We start from the raw sequence: 17,787 nt of genomic DNA on the forward strand, positions 1-17,787 counted from the left end.
ATAAGCTTTTACTCTGTTTGTCATCATGGAAAGACATGAGCAAAGCACTGACATGCAAACACAGCACGCACACATCTTAACAGTGACAACAGTGACCTCTACTGGTATTGTATGCTAACTGCAGATCAGAGGATCGCTAATCCATAATCAAGTTATTTTATAATGATTGTACAAAAAAAAACTACAACAAATAAACCTGCATAAAAAACGAAATTTTATTTATCATTTTAAAGAATTACTTTCATAAAGATCCCTTATCTTGCAGAGTGACAGAAAGTCAGTTAAACACAACACATTTATATTTGAGCTATGTTTTTGATAACAGTGACTCTATTTTGTTTTTTTTTTTTACTAAAAAGAAATACAGTTTGGGATCTATAATCACCAAGCAAGCAAACAAACAAACAAAAACAGACAAAAAAGAAAACAAACAAAAGCCTTTAAAAGGATAAGGCCTAGCTCACATATAATCAATTTGATGATCATTCTAGCAATATTATTCATAAATTCATAAATTTAGCAATTCTAAACCTTCATTTTTATTATCTGACAATAAAACTTAACAGTACATCAAAACATTTTCTAACTCCAAAAATAAGAAAGCTGTAGGCCGTAGGTCTACTTCTTTTGTGTGTCTGTGGTGTTATAGCTAATGTCAGTGTTAAGATAATTAAGTACATTTACTCTCGTTACCTTAACAACGTTTTTTGTACTTGCACTTTTTTGTAGTTGTGAAAATATGTAATTTTATTTTTTTTTTCTTTTTCTCTCAACTCTGAGTAGGTTAACCCTGAATTAGGTCAAACTCTGAGTCAATCACCATGGTAACTGACTATGTTAACATAACCTTCTGGCAGGTTTTCTATAAGAAGCCCAGAGTTTCTACCTGTCTCCTCCCACCTGAAGCAAACGGTCAGACATGGGTTGTCTGTATTTTTGCAATCCGATAGATATCGAAGCAAAATCTTTACGCAGTGCCTTACATCGGGAGAGGATTTTCATTTCATTTTTCATTGGATCTCATTCCCTGATGAATATTTATTATAATGGAAGTTTTTCATTACACTCAATCATTTATCTTAATAACGTTCTCTGGCCGTACTTATTCAATCTTACACACCACCCTTCTGTTGGCTGAGTAGAAACTCAAATATTATTTAAATTTATTTATTTTTTTTTTTTTTTAGAATTAGTATTTTATTGAATTTTCATAGACACAAGATTTTAGTCTACAGATCAGTGATTCCAATATGGATAAAACAAATACAATTTAAAAATTAAATATAAAATTAAAATATAAAAACAAAACTCAACAAAAAAAACAAAACAAAAAATTTAATTTAAAAAGCATCTAAAAAGCTAAAATACCACCATACAATAAAAGACAGCAAACAAAACCAATAATCAAATATCAGTCAGCTGAACAGTCCATCTTCACATTCGTATGCACCATAATCTACAATAATCAACATAGTAATTCTCAGTCCCATAAAGAAAGTTAATATTGTGTCCACGGTGTGTGCTTTATATCAAAATCTAATGTTGACTCAGCAGGATATTAGGCGAGAGGACATATATGTGTTGAAACAGCATAAAGCAACATTTATGTCCACAGAGTCAGTTACCATGGTGATTGACTCAGACTCAGCTCAGAGTTCAGGGTTAGACTCAGAGTTTGTTGAACCTCAGAGGGAGATAAGGAGGAGTATTGTGATTATTGTTATTATTATTAGTAGTAGTAGTATTGTTGTTTATGCTTAGTTAGTGGACATTTCACTATAATACATCCACGGTGGAGGCCTTAGGTTGAATCCAGTAGGCGGCGGTAATGCGACTTTATGGACGCCAGCCGCCGTTAAACCCAATAAAACCAGCAGAAGAACAGTCGGCTTTGTGTTGTTGTTGACGGATAACTGGGGCAGTGGCATACTGCAACAACTCTGGAGCTCCTGCAAACAGCTGGCTCGTCTTTGGGCACATAACACCGGTGAGTTAAGTCGTTTTTCTTAGTTTTTTAACAAGCTAGTGATGTTATAATGCTGCTAAAAACTAACGATGTCAGCGCGGGAATGAGTATATGTTATGACGATGCTTGTAGAGGTGACGTTAAAACTAGCTTGACAAGTTTGTTAACTAGCCGTAAATCAAGCATTAAATGTCATTATTTGACGTTAGCAGGTGAAAATCATGTTAGCTTTAATTAACGACAGCTTTTTTAACCGCTGTCAACTCTGCTGTTGAGGGAAACGTTTCCTGTTTTTATTTTCAGGCCGCAGGAGCTGGCATTGTTTGTTAGCTGCAACTGTGGTCTGTCAATGATAGAGGTCGCTGTTTGTTTATACCCATTTTTTCCCTCTAGAATAAATAAAAGTAACCCAGAAGAAAAAGGATCTACAGTATCTCAGTGATTCTGTTGCACTTTACCAGAAACAAAACAAAGGTATAATGGCTTTCTTTGTGTATGCACTCCTGCCCAAAATACATTTATTCAAATCAGGCTGACTGTAAAAACTGATCCCGCGGGAACAAACATGCAAATCACTTTCATATATTTTGTCCCTCTGGACTAAAATTCATGGCATATTGGAAACTGTCTTTCTAATACAAATCTAATGCAAATCATTTTTACTTTTGATTAATGTGTCTGATTTGGCTGGAGGTTAAGTATTAGAAAACTTTTGGTCTTCTGTAAGAAATCCCTTTCACCAAGGAAAGGCCAGGGAAAAGGATGTGTATGAATGGACTGATTGATAAGCAATATTTAGGCATATATAATGCAGAGAAATAGTAGAGCTGCAGCATGAATTAATTGGTTATCAACTGTCGAATATTTAGCAACTAATTTGATCAACTTTTTTTTTTCCAAGTAAAAAAATGATCTGAATATTTCATGGTGTCTGCACTCCTCTATGATATTAAACTAAATTTATTTGGGTTTTTGTCACTGATAGGTCTATAAAATGTCATAAAATGATGCACAAAATGTCAAACAAGTAATCAATTAATGGTGAAAACAATCAACAGATTATTGGACAATAAAAATAATAGTTAAATGCAGCTTTATTGAGAACCCAAAAGGGTACATAGATTGAAAACTGAACAAGATGGGTACTGTGTCTCTCGAACTTAAGACCAGATTTTTTGTAAATATTTGTACATACTCATTCATTTTTTAATTTTACCTTTTTTTCTTCTTTTTTTCTTTCTTCTTTTCTTTTTCTTAAAATTAATATAATTACAAGAAAGAAACTGAAAGTAATCCTCAGTAAAGGGTACTTTCCAATACTTAAAAAAGTGAAACAGTTAGAGGCGGATTGGGATCAGGCTTTCTGGAAAAGTAGGTGTAGAATAGATCTTACTATCATTATTTGTCGTCAGTGTGACACCCAACTGACAGGCAGGGTCGACCCATTCATTTTTCAACAAATCAGTACAGTAACTTTCGATGCTTTTATTAGGTTACTGCTTTGAAATAGCTTTTTTATTAATAATAGCACTTTGTTGACATTTCTGACACACCCCAATAAAGAATAGCAAAGAAGTTTATTTATATAGCACACTTCACTTTGAAGTATCTTATTTTATTTTATATCTCGACTATTTGCATTAATAGTAATAATAATAATGGTGCTGTACTGATTAAACTGAAGATTCATGACACAATTTTTCAGCTTGTGACACACTGACCTACTTAATTTTTTTCACCAAAACATGCTATCTCCAGTGTTCAACGTCCTTATCTCCTCTAGATCCCTGTGTGTTGCTGACTACTGACAGAAATGTCAGAGACGTCAAGTGATACAGAGTCGTCCTGTGGCTGGACCATTATCAGCAATGAGGTATAAATGATTTGTGTGTGTGTGTGTGTGTGTGTGTGTTTTGTTGTATGATTTTTGACTTTTTAAGGTGGCAGCAAGGAGATATAGGTTTCCTAAAAGTTTATATCAAAGAAACTCAAACTATGATAGTTTAAGTAAAATTGTTACATGATTACCAAATCACAGGATTTCAAACAGACAGGTTGATCACACCTGTCAGAAAATTGTTAAGGTTGCTGAACATTTCTTACCAAATGTATTCCTGGAATTGTTGAGACAACTTGTATGAGTTTTTTAAGATAAACTGTTTTAATATATGCTTGTGTTTACAGGGTTCAGATATCGAGACGTTGGGATCGGAGGCTGCAGTGGAATATGGAGCCGAGCTGTTAGAGCGCTCTCCAGTGGAGGAAGAAGAGTTGCAGGAAAAACAGGCCTCTGCATCTGATGGTAAAAATCCTCATATTGTTCTTTCTGTGTGTGTTTAACAATAGCAGATTTATCAGTAGTGTTAACTGTTAAATATGTTGTTAATATGACATAAAAATAAAGAAGAGAAGAAGAAGGTAGAAGCAGAAAGTAGATTTATTAGTCAATTTTTAAACAAAGTTTAAAAAACGAAATTGCATTTGTCCTAGATCCTGCTACAAAGGATCTTTGGTACACTCACTGTATGTAATGTAATGTTAACAAAGCTTGAGAATTAGAACATTTGATTCAGCTCAATGCCATTTTGCAAAGTTAACTTTGTAAAACATCTGAAAGTCACACTATGGCCTATAAACTCTTTCAAACCAAACGTTTTTATCGCACGCCTTTTAAAATATTGTTTATTTCATATGATCTGCCCTCCTTTTATACCTTATTTTATTGAGTTTGTTGAGCCATTCATACTTTAGAAAATACTTGTTTTGAAAGTAAACATTAATTTTGATTAGAGCTGAAACCATTAGACAATTAATTACTAAGTTAATTGACGGAAAATGTATCTGCAACTATTGTGTTTACTGGTTAATTTAGGTCAGATGTTTATTTTTGTTTTGTTTTTTTTAAGCACAAATGCCCAAAACTATTGTTTTCAGGTTCTCAAATATGATTATTTTCTTGTTGTCTTTGTCTTGTATGACATGAAACTGCATATCATTGGATTTGGACAGTTGTTTGAACAAAATAGTGCACACACAGACACACAAACGCACACATACACAAGGACACAGGCACAGGGGTAAAAAAGCAAGACCATGTAATTAATTAAACACTAAAAATACAACTAAAATACACTAAAATAAGAGTTCTGAATAAAAGCAGGAACTGAGGAAAACCCTACTATAAGTGAAGAAACACCAGAGGCTATGGATAAAACCTATAGATAAAAGATAAAAATAAAAAAATATAATATTAATAATAACTTAAATAAATAAATAAACAACTCTAATAAGTAGATCAAAGATAAATAAAAGGTTAACAGAACAAATAATTATCGATAAAAATGTTTAAAATAATAGAATAATGCTGTTTAGTTAAACAGTAAAACAGACTAAATGTTTAAATAGTTAGTGTGGCACCCCACATTTCACACATTTATTTTAATTTGTTTTAATTATATTTTCAGCTCAGTGTGTTGAAGAGAAGGTTACTGAGTCGCTTGATAAAACTCTGGAAGAACAAACCATAGATGAGACATTGTGTGCCGCAGAGGTGAGAAGACCCCAGAAATAATCTGCTGGGTTTAATAATCCACATGCTCCCTCGTAGCCCTTTATCTTTAAAACATTCTCTCTTCTGCAGGCAGGAGACAACGGCACAGAGAAACAGCATGCCACTCTGTTGTCCTATAGCGATCACTCAGATATTGTGACTCTTGGAGACTCGAAGGAGGATGAGCAGGCTGAGGTGGAGGAGGAGGCGGCAGGCAATGAGGAGTTCTACCTCGGCACCTCCTGCAGCAGCCAGTACGCCTTCACTGCTGCAGAGACCGGTAGGCCGGCAGCACCACACACACCAACACACTGGACCACCTTCATGTTTTCTTCAGCAAGCTGGTTTAATTTCACAGAGTCAATATGAAGAAATGAGACACATCAACACAAATACTGTCTTCTTTTGCCTTCTTTTTTTACATCATTGAAGCAGGATTGATGTTGAGTCAATGGAAACTTCCACAGAGTCTTGTGAACTTAGGCTACCATCTGAGAAGTCAGCTCACAGGAGGCCGCTCTTTTCCAGGTGTCTTGATTGAAACTTGAGTGGATCTGATATGGTGTTAAGCTTGCTCAGCAGTGCACACAACTAATCCTGATCAGTTGCAGAGAAGAAAACACGCTGAGCTTCTTTTAAAAAGCATGATCAACCACAACATGGTGTCCTTCACCTTTTTTTTAATGTGTGTGCATGTGTGGATCTGGCTACCTCAGAACAGGAGTGTAATTAATGTCATAAATATAGTCATATTACAGTTAGGGTGAATTCAGTCCAAGAATAACATTTGGATAATATGCAGCCATACACTGGCTTTTTTTTTGTTTAATATTCATGTGCATGAGAAGATTTAAGGTATGAATTTCTGAATTTGAATTTTTGCATTTTTTTCTTTCTGACAGAAGCACACTAGGCTATGCCCCCATAAATGTTTAAATTACCGCAGAGGTGATGTTTTCTCTTGACTTTTTTTCCATACATGTTTAAGCTGTCCCCTGCTTAAAGTGATGGTTGGAAAGTGTTAATTTCCAAAAAAACATTTGAAATGTATCATCTAACTTTTTAACTTGATTTTAAAAAGTCATGTTTACTCTCACAATAAACATTTGGGCAAAATTGTGGCCATTGTAAATATAATTAATTAATTAATTAATTAAATTCATTAAAAAACTCTGTAGGAGCTGAAGGAATCCGGTTTCATGTTTTCAAAAACATTTTTCAAACACAAAAATAGATCAAGAATTTTCAAAAATATTATTCAATATTGTTAATGTGCAATATTTTTTATCTGCATGATTAACCCTACCAATTTTCTGAGCCTAAATTGTCATACTTTTATGTCTTGTTATTTTAAAAATCTAATCACAAGAACCACAAATTTGTGTATTTTTACTACAGTTTTCCCAGTGCAGCAGCCTGCAGCAACAAACTCAAGCAGCAGTGAGGACGAGGCAGGACGAAGCGCCAGTACTGTTGTCCGAAGACGAAGATTGAGGAAGAATACCGTGAGCATCGCAACAGAGCCTGAGGAGAAGGAGGTGATGCAGGAGACTGGCCAGAGTGAGGAGGAGGAGGAGGAGGAGGAGGAGGAGGACGTCAGAGAACAGAATCAGGAGCTGGAGGAGACAGAAGTTAGAGGTCTGGATGTCCGAAGGCAAGGCCAGGGCAGCAGCATCCTCAACAGGTGCATCCTGATCGCCCTCGTTGTAGCCATCAGTATGGGCTTTGGCCACTTCTATGGTGAGAAGATTTTACTGTATTTAATTTTTTTATTAAAACAAGTGAGCGGTACATAGAGCAAATAGAGAATATATATATATATATATATATATATACACACTTTTTTTCAGTCTATAAACTTGTTTCAATCCTATTCCATCCCTTCCCTCAGACCTCTTTGAAGTGGCCAGTGGAATTACAAAACAATAGAAATGTACGCCAGAATAGTACATCACCTTCATCACATGTGAGAGACCTTGTAATCACGCTTGTTTTAAAGCACATCAGGTCTGGGTTTGGTTCATGGCCTGGTTAAGTGTTGCACTGATAATGCACTGATATCTGATAATCAGTCTCCTCTTGCAGCAATCAGAAATGCACTTTGTGTCAGAGTGTCATTTCACACAGCACTTTAGTTTGTTTGTAAGTGCAGGAGATATCTCAACAGTTTTTATATTTGGTTTGTGAACTTTTAACTGACCGTCCCACTTTCCTTACTCATAACTGTTTCTGACTTTTATAGAGCACTAGAGACTGCTGCTTTATTACATGTATATTTGCCCTAATAAACTTTTCTAATGTTAAGAACTTAATTAATAAGTAAATAATCTGTTTGTGTTACAGGTACAGTCCAAATTCAAGAAAGACAGAAAACTGATAAAGTCAGAGTAAATGAACATGATGTTGTGAGGGATCTGATTCAGCAACATGTTGGAGAACAACCCTTTACAAACCAGGTCAGTTACAACACAGGTCACAGGTTAAGAAACAACAAGCTCATTTGTGGCAGAACATACATAACAACAACACTCATTAGCTCATTCTGTACCATGCTTTAAACTTGTGTGACCTCTTTCCATGCATAATACGTATAATACTTATTTACTTATATACTTTATCCTTGTTGTTATACTTGCATACCAATGCAACAGAATACAACCATCCCGTAATAAATCCCATATCGGTCGGGCTCTACTTTTTGGACATACTATACTATGACTTTTTTTTCTTTTTCAAAAACTGAAAAAACTCATCACATAGCATGTCAGGGGAAAAAAGTGCAGACAGATTTTATAGTATTCCATGTCGAAAATAGGTTATATTATAAAAACTGAAAAAAGTCATAGTATATCATGTTGAAAAATTTGGTCATATAGTCTTTCTAAAAAAATGAAAAACAATCATGTGGAAAAAAACTTAAAGGAATGTCATAGTATAGCATTTTGGGAAAAAAAGTCATAGGATAGCATTTTGAAAAACAGTCCAATTAAAGTATGTCAAAAAAAATTACAAAAGTCATAGTATAAAATGTCAAAAGAAGCTGAAAAAAAGTCATATCACAGCGTGTCAAAATGTCAGTGTGTAGTGTCTTAGAGCTGAAATACAAATCATTGTGTGGTCCATCAACAAAAATCTTCTACTTTTGCATTTCGAAAAAAGTCATAGTATAGTGTATTGAAAAAATAAAAAAAACACAGTGTGTTGAAAAAAAGTCTCTTAATGCTTACTTTTTCATGTGCCCAATGATTCATATAGTGAGTGAGCACTCTAACTGTCTTCAACAATCGTGACCCATATAACGAGGACTTTAGGGGACCATAACTTGTTTCTTTCTTATCTCACTCTGGTCCAGAGGGGAGACTTTGGTTTGGGAGACCTGGATGAGAAAAAAGTTATTTCACTGCTCAAAGAGGTGATTGAAAAGATGAAGAAAGAGAATCAGGAGCTCAACATGAAACGGGCCCACTTTCAGGTAACTTGAAGTGTGTGTACTGCTTTGGTAACATAATACAAATGCAGATGTTGTTATATGGAAAAATGTTTTACTGCTCAATTGCTTAATGATAATTTAATTAAATGAAATAATTCAAATTGATTTAAACTTTCCATTAAGGCCCATACAGATGACCTGGAAATGTTGCTGAAACAGAAGGCTGAGGAGAGGGCTAACATTGTGTCTCAGCAGCAGAGGTTGACCGCTGAGAACCGGGTGCTGAAAACCTCTCTAGAGCGTGAAGAAAAGACCCTCTCCACCTTACAGGAGGAGCTGAGAAACCTTCGCTCTAAGATTGGAGATCAGGAGGCGATGGGAGCCGGTGTCGACTCGCTGCTCTCAGAAAACCAGAGGCTGAAAGACCAGCTGGAGGAGGAGAAACAGCTGATCCAGAGCCTCCACGGCCAGAGGGAAAACATGAGGGCTGAAGCACAGACACTGAGAAAGAAACTCAAAAAGGAGAGAGCAGTTACAGATGAGCTGAGGAGAGAGTTAAATGTGCTGAGAAGTCAAATCCCCACAGCTGGAAAGGAAGCCGATGCAGAGGCAGAAGAGCTGCAGTCACGTCTGACAGAGCTGGAGAAGCGACTGAGCTTCGAACAGCAGCGCTCCGACCTGTGGGAGAGGCTGTATGTGGAAACCAAAGAAGACAGAGCTAAAGGAGACGACACGTCGGCCAAAGTGAAAAGACCAAAAGAGGGCATGTCGGGGAAAGTGAAAGAGACATTTGATGCTGTGAAGAACTCCACCAAGGAGTTTGTCCATCACCACAAAGAGCAGATAAAGAAAGCAAAGGAAGCTGTGAAGGAGAACCTCAGGAAGTTTTCAGATTCTGTCAAATTAACTTTCAGACACTTTAAGGATTCAGCGTCGACCTTCATCAACAAAGCCAGAGGCTTTTACGATAAGAGACGTGATGAGAAAAACACAAAAGAGTCATGGCAGCACAGATCCCACAAGCACCATCACAGACATCAGCGCAAATCTGACAACTCCTTCCAGAGCAACCACAACACGCGAAAATCAGGAGATAAAGTTCACGAAGAGCGGAGTCAAGAGTCCCACAAAGCCAACTTAAAAGGATGCTCCAGCGTTTTCAACTGCGCCTACCAGGAGTCTATGAGTCTCTTCAACAAAGCTACGGAGCCAATCAGAGCGGACAAATTTTACCAGCTGCTGCAGAGCTACCTGCAGCAAGAGGTCGACCACTTCCACCACTGGAAAGAGTTGGAGATTTTCATCAACAACTTTTTTCACAACGGAGTGTTCATCCACGACCAGATGCTGTTCACAGACTTTGTCAGCGGCGTGGAAAACTATCTGACTGACATGCGAGGCCTTGACGACGACGTGTTCAGCGATCTTGATGACTTTGTCTATCGGCACTTCTTTGGAGAGGCTTACAGAAGAAGCTACGGCCCAAAGTAAGTCACAAAGTAACATATCTTTGAAATACTGAAATTACCCAGCTAATAGTTTATTTTTATTGTGTAATTTCTCAGTGACTTCCCAATAATACTTTGAAAGAGTTTTCCTGGAATTAAAGACTTTATGCTGCATTCACACGGAATCAGACTGACTGTAAACGCATCCTGGACAGTAAAACCATACACGCATGATGACATATCGCAACTGTGCTGTTCTTTCAGAAAATTGAATAATAATAATAATAAATTGTACTAATTTCATTAAGTTCATTATTTGATATCATTTTTCTAGTTATGTCTGGTAATTGTCCTTGTGTCGAGGAGCTATGTAATTTGCCGTTGCAAATTACAGTGCAAAAGGGTGGCAAAAACTTTCAACATTTTTTTTTTTTTACTAAAATATATTAACTTTGAACAGCAATGCTGTCAATTCTTCAATTCTCTGTTTCCATAAACAGCTAGCCCAAAGTGGAAAGTCTTATAGTGGGTGGTCAGCTGAACATGCAGAAATATGACAGGCAAACACGCATACAATTCAACATTAATCGAAATCAGTTTCCAACAGTAAATTAATACTTACATGGTTTAAGTTGTGTCTTTTTTCCAAGGAAATTCACATTTTTCCTAAACTTTGTACTTAATAAGATACTCATGATCAGGAAACCAAGAGAAGTGGCAGGGTTGACTCACTGCTCTAGATGACATTATGTTCTGTTAAAAGAGCTCACTCAGTACGTCGGAGTTGTTGATAGGTGGTTTGTTTCAGTAAATGTGAAATGAAATATTAACACAAAAGAGTGCATAAAGGATGTTTCATTACTAATACCTCAATTGCCATAAAAATATACCTCCAAAAAATGTGAAAATGTTCTGCAGGTACATGATGTACCCCTGACTGATTCTTCTCTTCTTTCAGTCTTAACAGCTTCTTGTTGATACTTTTTATGCCAAAAAGTTTCATTAGGTCAGCGCTGTCTCTTATTTTCAGATGGTTCTCCACATTAGGTTCGAGAATCTTGGTTGTTTTGTGAATTAAGCCCTTGCTTTCTTCCGTTATCATGCTGCAGTTTGTACATATTTATAGCTGTTAACTAATTATACCATGTATGTTTTGTGATTTAACCACACAGCGGGCCATTTGAAAGACCGGACACAGACTCAAAGGAGTCGAGAGCAAAGCATCATCAACGAAAGCAGCAGAGAGCCAGACCTAAACCACAAAGTGAACGCAAGTGGAGCCGATCAGGAAGAAACACAGACAGACACATGGCAGACGTCAAAATAGAACTGGGCCCGATGCCGTTTGATCCCAAATACTGAAAACGGTTCAACTAGTTAAATGTTATAGTTGCAAATTTGGGAAGAGAAATTTTGGTTGTGTTCAGATGCAAAGTTGCTCCTTTTTTTTTTTTTTTTTATTGTAAGTTTGCACATCTTTAACTTTTCAATGCTACTGAAGGTCCTTGAGCTGTTGTGTGTTTAGTGAAGTAATTGTTAGGTTTGAGTGAAAGATGTGGCATATCTGACGTAACATAAATCTGAGTTAATTTCGCATTTTACAGATACGAAAGTAAAAAGATTTAGAAAGATTTCTTGCTGAAAAACCACTGATCTTCAACCACAGCACTTATGTTTTAAATTACACAGAATTATTGAGCAAAAAATGTTGTGAATGATTGTGTTTAAACAAAAAAAAAAAACAAAAAAACAAAAAAAAACCAAACAAGACATGCCACATTTTGGATGTTTCTGTGTCCAGCCCTGTAGTTCCTTTTAAAGTGCTGCCACAAAAACATGTTTGTGTGACAAGGTTGTAATTTCCTTTCAGAGTAAATGTTTCTAACATTCCACCTCAAGCTTAATTTAACTGGACCTAGAAGTATGTTTATTTATTTACATATGTTGGAAAAAATGACTGGAAAATATGTCACACCCTTAAAAAAAAAAACATTTGATACATGTGGTAATTGGTAATTAAAAGGAAATTAATAAGGAAGTGTAAAACATTTATTTCAGTTGCGATATCATGTGACATTCTCATTATGATAGAACTTGCTATTGTTTTAGTGTTTGTGTTCAGTGCCTTTCATAAATAAAGATGCTTCCTCCAACTCTTTCCTCTGCTGTCCTGTTCAAGATAAAAGATTTCCTGCTATAAAAAAAACAAACCCACACATATGACAGATATATTTTGACAGACATAGAGAAATATAATCTGTGTATATCTTGCCTTTTCCAAAACACTGAACATAACTTAATGGGTCGGTAGAGAAGATTTGTATGGAAATAAAGTCCAGGGCCAGTAAAAAGGGTCGTCATAGAATCAGTCTGCTTCATCGACAAAACAAGGACAAACAACGTTAATGCGATTTTCAGCTGTTTTGGGGTAATGTCAAATTTTGACATTTTTTCGCCATACTATTGCCTTGGTGTTTTTGGACAATTTTTCCACATGCTATATAATGGTGTTTTTGGCAGGTTTTGCATCATTTAATGCCATGTCGTATTTTGGCACGCCTTTTAATGCAATTTTCAGCTCTTCTTGTAACGTGAGATTTTGACATTTTTTGCTATACTATAGCCTTGTCGGTTTCTGCCGATTTTTCCCCAAACACTATTATGGTGTTTTTTGCAATGTTCTGTGCCATGGAATGTCTCTGCACGCTATTTGATGCACTTTTCAGCTGTTTTTGGGACATGTCAAATTTTGACATTTTTCGCCATACTGTAGCCTTGGTGTTTTCGGACGATTTTTCGACTTGCATTATCATTTTGGTTTTGGCAGTTTATGCAGCGTTCTATGTTATGGCTTATTTCAGCATGCTATTTAACGCAGTTTTCAACTGTTTTTGGGACATGTCAAATTTTGACATTTTTCGCCATACTATAGCCTTGGCGTTTTAGGATGATTTTTCAGCATGCATTATAATGGTGTTATCGGCCATTTATTCAATGTTCTATTCCATCGCGTGTTTTGGTACGCTATTTTCTGCGGTTTTCAGCTGTTTTTGGGGCATGTCAAATTTTGAAATTTTTCGTCATACTATAGCTTTGGCGTTTTGGGATGATTTTTTGGCATGCATTATAATGGTGTTATCAGCAGTTTATGCAACATTCTATGCAACAGTGTGTCTCGGCACACTATTTGATGCATTTTTCAGCTGTTTTTGGGACATGTCAAAGTTTGACTTTTTCGCCATACTATAGCCTTGGCGTTATAGGATGATTTTTCAGCATGCATTATAATAGTGTTTTTGGCCGTTTTTGCAACATTCTATTCCATCATGTGTTTTGGTACGCTATTTTCTGCGTTTTTCAGCTGTTTTTGGGACATATCAAAGTCTGACATTTTTCGCCATAATATAGCCTTGGTGTTTTTGGCCAATTTTTCGACTTACATTATAATAGTGTTTTCGGCCGTTTTTGCAACCTTCTATTCCATCGCGTGTTTTGGTATGCTATTCTATGCGGTTTTCAGGTGTTTTTGGGACATGTCAAATTTTGACTTTTTTCGCCATAATATAGCCATAGCGTTTTAGGATGATTTTTCGGCATGCATTATAATAGTGTTTTTGGCAGTTTTTGCAACGTTCTATTCCATTGCGTGTTTTGGTATGCTATTCTGTGCGGTTTTCAGGTGTTTTTGGGACATGTCACAGTTTGACATTTTTCGCCATACTATGGCCTTGGCGTTTTCAGGTGATATTTCGATTGCATTATAATGGTGTTATCGGCCGTTTTGCAACATTCTATTCCATTGCGTGTTTTGGTACGCTATTTTCTGCGGTTTTCAACTGTTTTTGGGACATGTCAAATTTTGACATTTTTCGCCATACTATAGCCTTAGCGTTTTAGGGGGATTTTTCGGCATGCGTTATAATAGTGTTTTTGGCCGTTTTTGAAACGTTGTATTCCATCGCGTGTTTTGGTACACTATTCTATGCGGTTTTCAGGTGTTTTTGGGACATGTCACAGTTTGACATTTTTCGCCATACTATAGCCTTAGCGTTTTCGGATGATATTTCGATTGCATTATCCTTGTGGTTTTGGCAGTTTATGCAGCGTTCTATGTTATGGCTTATTTCAGCATGTTATTTAACGCAGTTTTCAGCTGTTTTTGGGACATGTCAAATTTTGACATTTTCGCCATACTATAGCCTCTGCGTTTTCGGATGATTTTTCAGCATGCATTATAATGGTGTTATCGGCCGTTTTTGCAACATTCTATTCCATCGCGTTTTGGTACGCTATTTTCTGTGGTTTTCAGTTGTTTTTGGGACATGTCAAATTTTGACATTTTTCGCCATACTATAGCCTTGGTGTTGTTGGGCAATTTTTCGACTTACATTATAATTGTGTTTTTGGCCGTTTTTGCAACGTTCTATTCCATTGCATGTTTTGGTATGCTATTCTATGTGGTTTTCAGGTGTTTTTGGGACATGTCACAGTTTGACATTTTTCGCCATACTATAGCCTTGACGTTTTCGGATGATATTTCGATTGCATTATCCTTGTGGTTTTGGCAGTTTATGCAACGTTCTATGTTATGGCTTATTTCAGCATGTTATTTAACGCAGTTTTCAGCTGTTTTTGGGATCTGTCAAATTTTGACATTTTACATCATACTATAGCCTTGGTGTTTTCGGCCAATTTTTCGACTTACATTATAATGGTGTTTTTGGCAGTTTTTTCAAAGTTCTATTCCATCGCGTGTTTTGGTATGCTATTCTATGCGGTTTTCAGGTGTTTTTGGGACATGTCACAGTTTGACATTTTTCGCCATACTATAGCCATGGCGTTTTCGGACGATTTTTCGACTTGCATTATCATTTTGGTTTTGGCAGTTTTTGCAACGTTCTATGTTATGGCTTATTTCAGCATGCTATTTAGCGCAGTTTTCAGCTGTTTTTGGGACATGTCAAATTTTGACATTTTTCGTCATACTATAGCCTTGGCGTTTTAGGATGATTTTTTGGCATGCATTATAATGGTGTTATCGGCCGTTTTTGCAACATTCTATTCCATCGCGTGTTTTTGTACGCTTTTTTCTGCGGGTTTTCAGCTGTTTTTGGGACATATCAACGTCTGACATTTTTCTCCAACTATAGCCTTGGCGTTTTCAGATGATATTTCGATTGCATTATAATGGTGTTATCGGCCGTTTTGCAACCTTCTATTCCATTGCGTGTTTTGGTACGCTATTTTCTGTGGTTTTCAACTGTTTTTGGGACATGTCAAATTTTGACATTTTTCGCCATACCATAGCCTTAGCGTTTTAGGATGATTTTTCGGCATGCATTATAATAGTGTTTTTGGCCGTTTTTGCAACGTTCTATTCCATTGCGTGTTTTGGTATGCTATTCTATGTGGTTTTCAGGTGTTTTTGGGACATGTCACATTTTTCACCATACTATAGCCTTGACGTTTTCGGATGATATTTCGATTGCATTATCCTTGTGGTTTTGGCAGTTTATGCAACGTTCTATGTTATGGCTTATTTCAGCATGCTATTTAACGCAGTTTTCAGCTGTTTTTGGGACATGTCAAATTTTGACTTTTTTCGCCATAATATAGCCATAGCGTTTTAGGATGATTTTTCGGCATGCATTATAATGGTGTTTTTGGCCGTTTTTGCAACATTCTATTCCATTGCGTGTTTTGGTACGCTATTCTATGCCGTTTTCAGCTGTTTTTGGAACATGTCAAATTAAATAATAATAATAAATAATAAAGGAGGTCGAAAAATCGGTCCAAAAGACCAAGGCTATAGCATGGCGAAAAATGTCAAAATTTGATATATCCCCAAAACACCTGAAAACTTTATAAAATAGCGTACCGAAATGCACCATGGTATAGAACGTTGCAAGAACGGCCAAAAACACCATTATAATACAATTCAGCAAACACCAAGGCTATAGTTTGGCGGAAAATGTGTAAATTTCCAAAAACAGCTGAAAACTGCAGAAAATAGCATGCCAAAACACGCCATGGCAGAGTGTAGCAAAAAAAACGGCCAAAAACAAAATAATAATGAATGTCAAAAAATTGGCAGCAAACACCAAGGATATAGTATGGCGAAAAATGTCAAAATTTGACATGTCCCAAAAACAGGTGAAAACTACATTAAATACCGTGGCGAAACACGCCATGGCATTAAATATTAAAAAAAACTGCCAAAAACACCATAATAATGCATGTTAAAAAATTAGCCGAAAACGCCAAGGTATATCGTATGGTGATAACTGTCAAAATCTGACATGTCCCAAAAAATGCTAAAAACAGCATAAAATAACATGCCGAAACACGCCATGGAATAGAATGTTCTAAAAATGGCAAAAACCAAAATAATATAGGATGTCGAAAAATTGGCCAAAAACACCAATGCTATATAGTATGGTGAAAAATGTCAAAATTTGACATGTCCCAAAAACATCTGGAAACAGCATCAAATAGTGCGCCAAAACACGCCATGGCATAAGATGTTAAAAAAAACTGCCAAAAACCACTGCTGCTTCACCTCACTCACCTCTCCTTTAATCACGTTGATATCCTCCACCTGTGGTGTTTCCTGTCTCTCCCTCTGCCTGGCTGCACCCTCATCAGTGGTAATCACACTCACCTGTTGCCAATCTCTGCTCCTGCATTTAACCTGTCCTGTGTCTCAGCCTCTCTGTCAGACCGTTCTTTGCCATGCAAGACTCTACAGCGTTCTTCTCCTGTCAGCCCTCCTGTTGCTGAATCTGCTCATCCCTGACCAACCTGCTCTTTCTCTGTCCCGGTGATCTGATCTGCCTTCTGTGTCCTGGTTCTGAGTTCAGTCTGTGTTTTCCTGATCACTGGTCACAGAGAAGAGGTGGAATTCTGCAAGCCTGCCCATCTGTGAGATCCGCCATCGCTGGGGTGAGATCGGCTGGTCTCCGTGGCTTACCTGCTCCACTTTCCTGGTTTCCAACCTGACCTCAATGATTCGACTCAGTCTGGGGATCGTTCCGGTGGATCACCGGTATTGACATTCAGCTCTGTGGAGTATTTTGGAACTGTGATTTATTCTGCCATTCTTATTAAAGACTCTGTAAGACTATTTCCGATTTGTGTGTTGCTTTTGGGTCCTGTTACCAGCCGTGACAAAAACACCATTGTAGTGCAAGTCGAAAAATCTGCTGAAAACACTAAGGCTATAGTATGACGAAAAATGTCAAAAATTTGACATGTACCAAATATGGCTGAAAACCGCATTAAATAGTGTGCCGAAACAGGCCATGGCATAAAAGGGTGCAAAAACTGCCAAAAACACCTTAATAATGCATTATGAAATATTGTCCGAAAACACCAAGGCTAGTAAGGCGCAAAA

At 36.8% G+C, this 17,787-nt stretch overlaps 1 protein-coding gene across 4 annotated transcripts; it reads left to right on the forward strand.

Annotated features, from left to right (window-relative positions):
• Positions 1-1,851: 1,851 nt before the first annotated feature.
• On the forward strand, positions 1,852-12,547 carry ccpg1 (cell cycle progression 1). 4 transcript variants are annotated; one of them, XM_088077976.1, is made up of 11 exons: positions 1,852-1,987; positions 3,750-3,839; positions 4,151-4,268; positions 5,431-5,516; positions 5,607-5,796; positions 5,949-6,044; positions 6,915-7,256; positions 7,860-7,972; positions 8,869-8,988; positions 9,130-10,433; positions 11,567-12,547. In XM_088077976.1, the coding sequence occupies exons 2-11, from the start codon at positions 3,780-3,782 to the stop codon at positions 11,754-11,756; spliced, it is 2,619 nt and encodes an 872-aa protein (XP_087934102.1). In that variant the 5' UTR covers positions 1,852-1,987; positions 3,750-3,779; the 3' UTR covers positions 11,757-12,547. The 4 variants fall into 4 exon arrangements, with proteins under 4 accessions (XP_087934102.1, XP_087934104.1, XP_087934107.1 ...); XM_088077978.1 differs by having other exon boundaries at positions 5,952-6,044; XM_088077977.1 differs by having other exon boundaries at positions 1,891-1,987; positions 3,725-3,839.
• The last annotated feature ends 5,240 nt before the right edge of the window (positions 12,548-17,787 follow it).

Source organism: Plectropomus leopardus, chromosome 1, assembly GCF_026936395.1.
Source record: "Plectropomus leopardus strain MGB_pleo_1.0 chromosome 1, ASM2693639v1, whole genome shotgun sequence".
Taxonomy (NCBI): Eukaryota; Metazoa; Chordata; class Actinopteri; order Perciformes; family Serranidae; genus Plectropomus; species Plectropomus leopardus.

Excerpts from the sequence above, each read along its gene's own strand:
- ccpg1 (XM_088077976.1), top strand. The coding sequence starts at position 3,780 with ATGTCAGAGACGTCAAGTGATACAGAGTCGTCCTGTGGCTGGACCATT. Across the intron at positions 6,045-6,914 it reads AGGAGGCCGCTCTTTTCCAG|TTTTCCCAGTGCAGCAGCCT; the intron begins GTGTCTTGATTG and ends TTTTTACTACAG. Across the intron at positions 10,434-11,566 it reads AGAAGAAGCTACGGCCCAAA|CGGGCCATTTGAAAGACCGG; the intron begins GTAAGTCACAAA and ends TTAACCACACAG.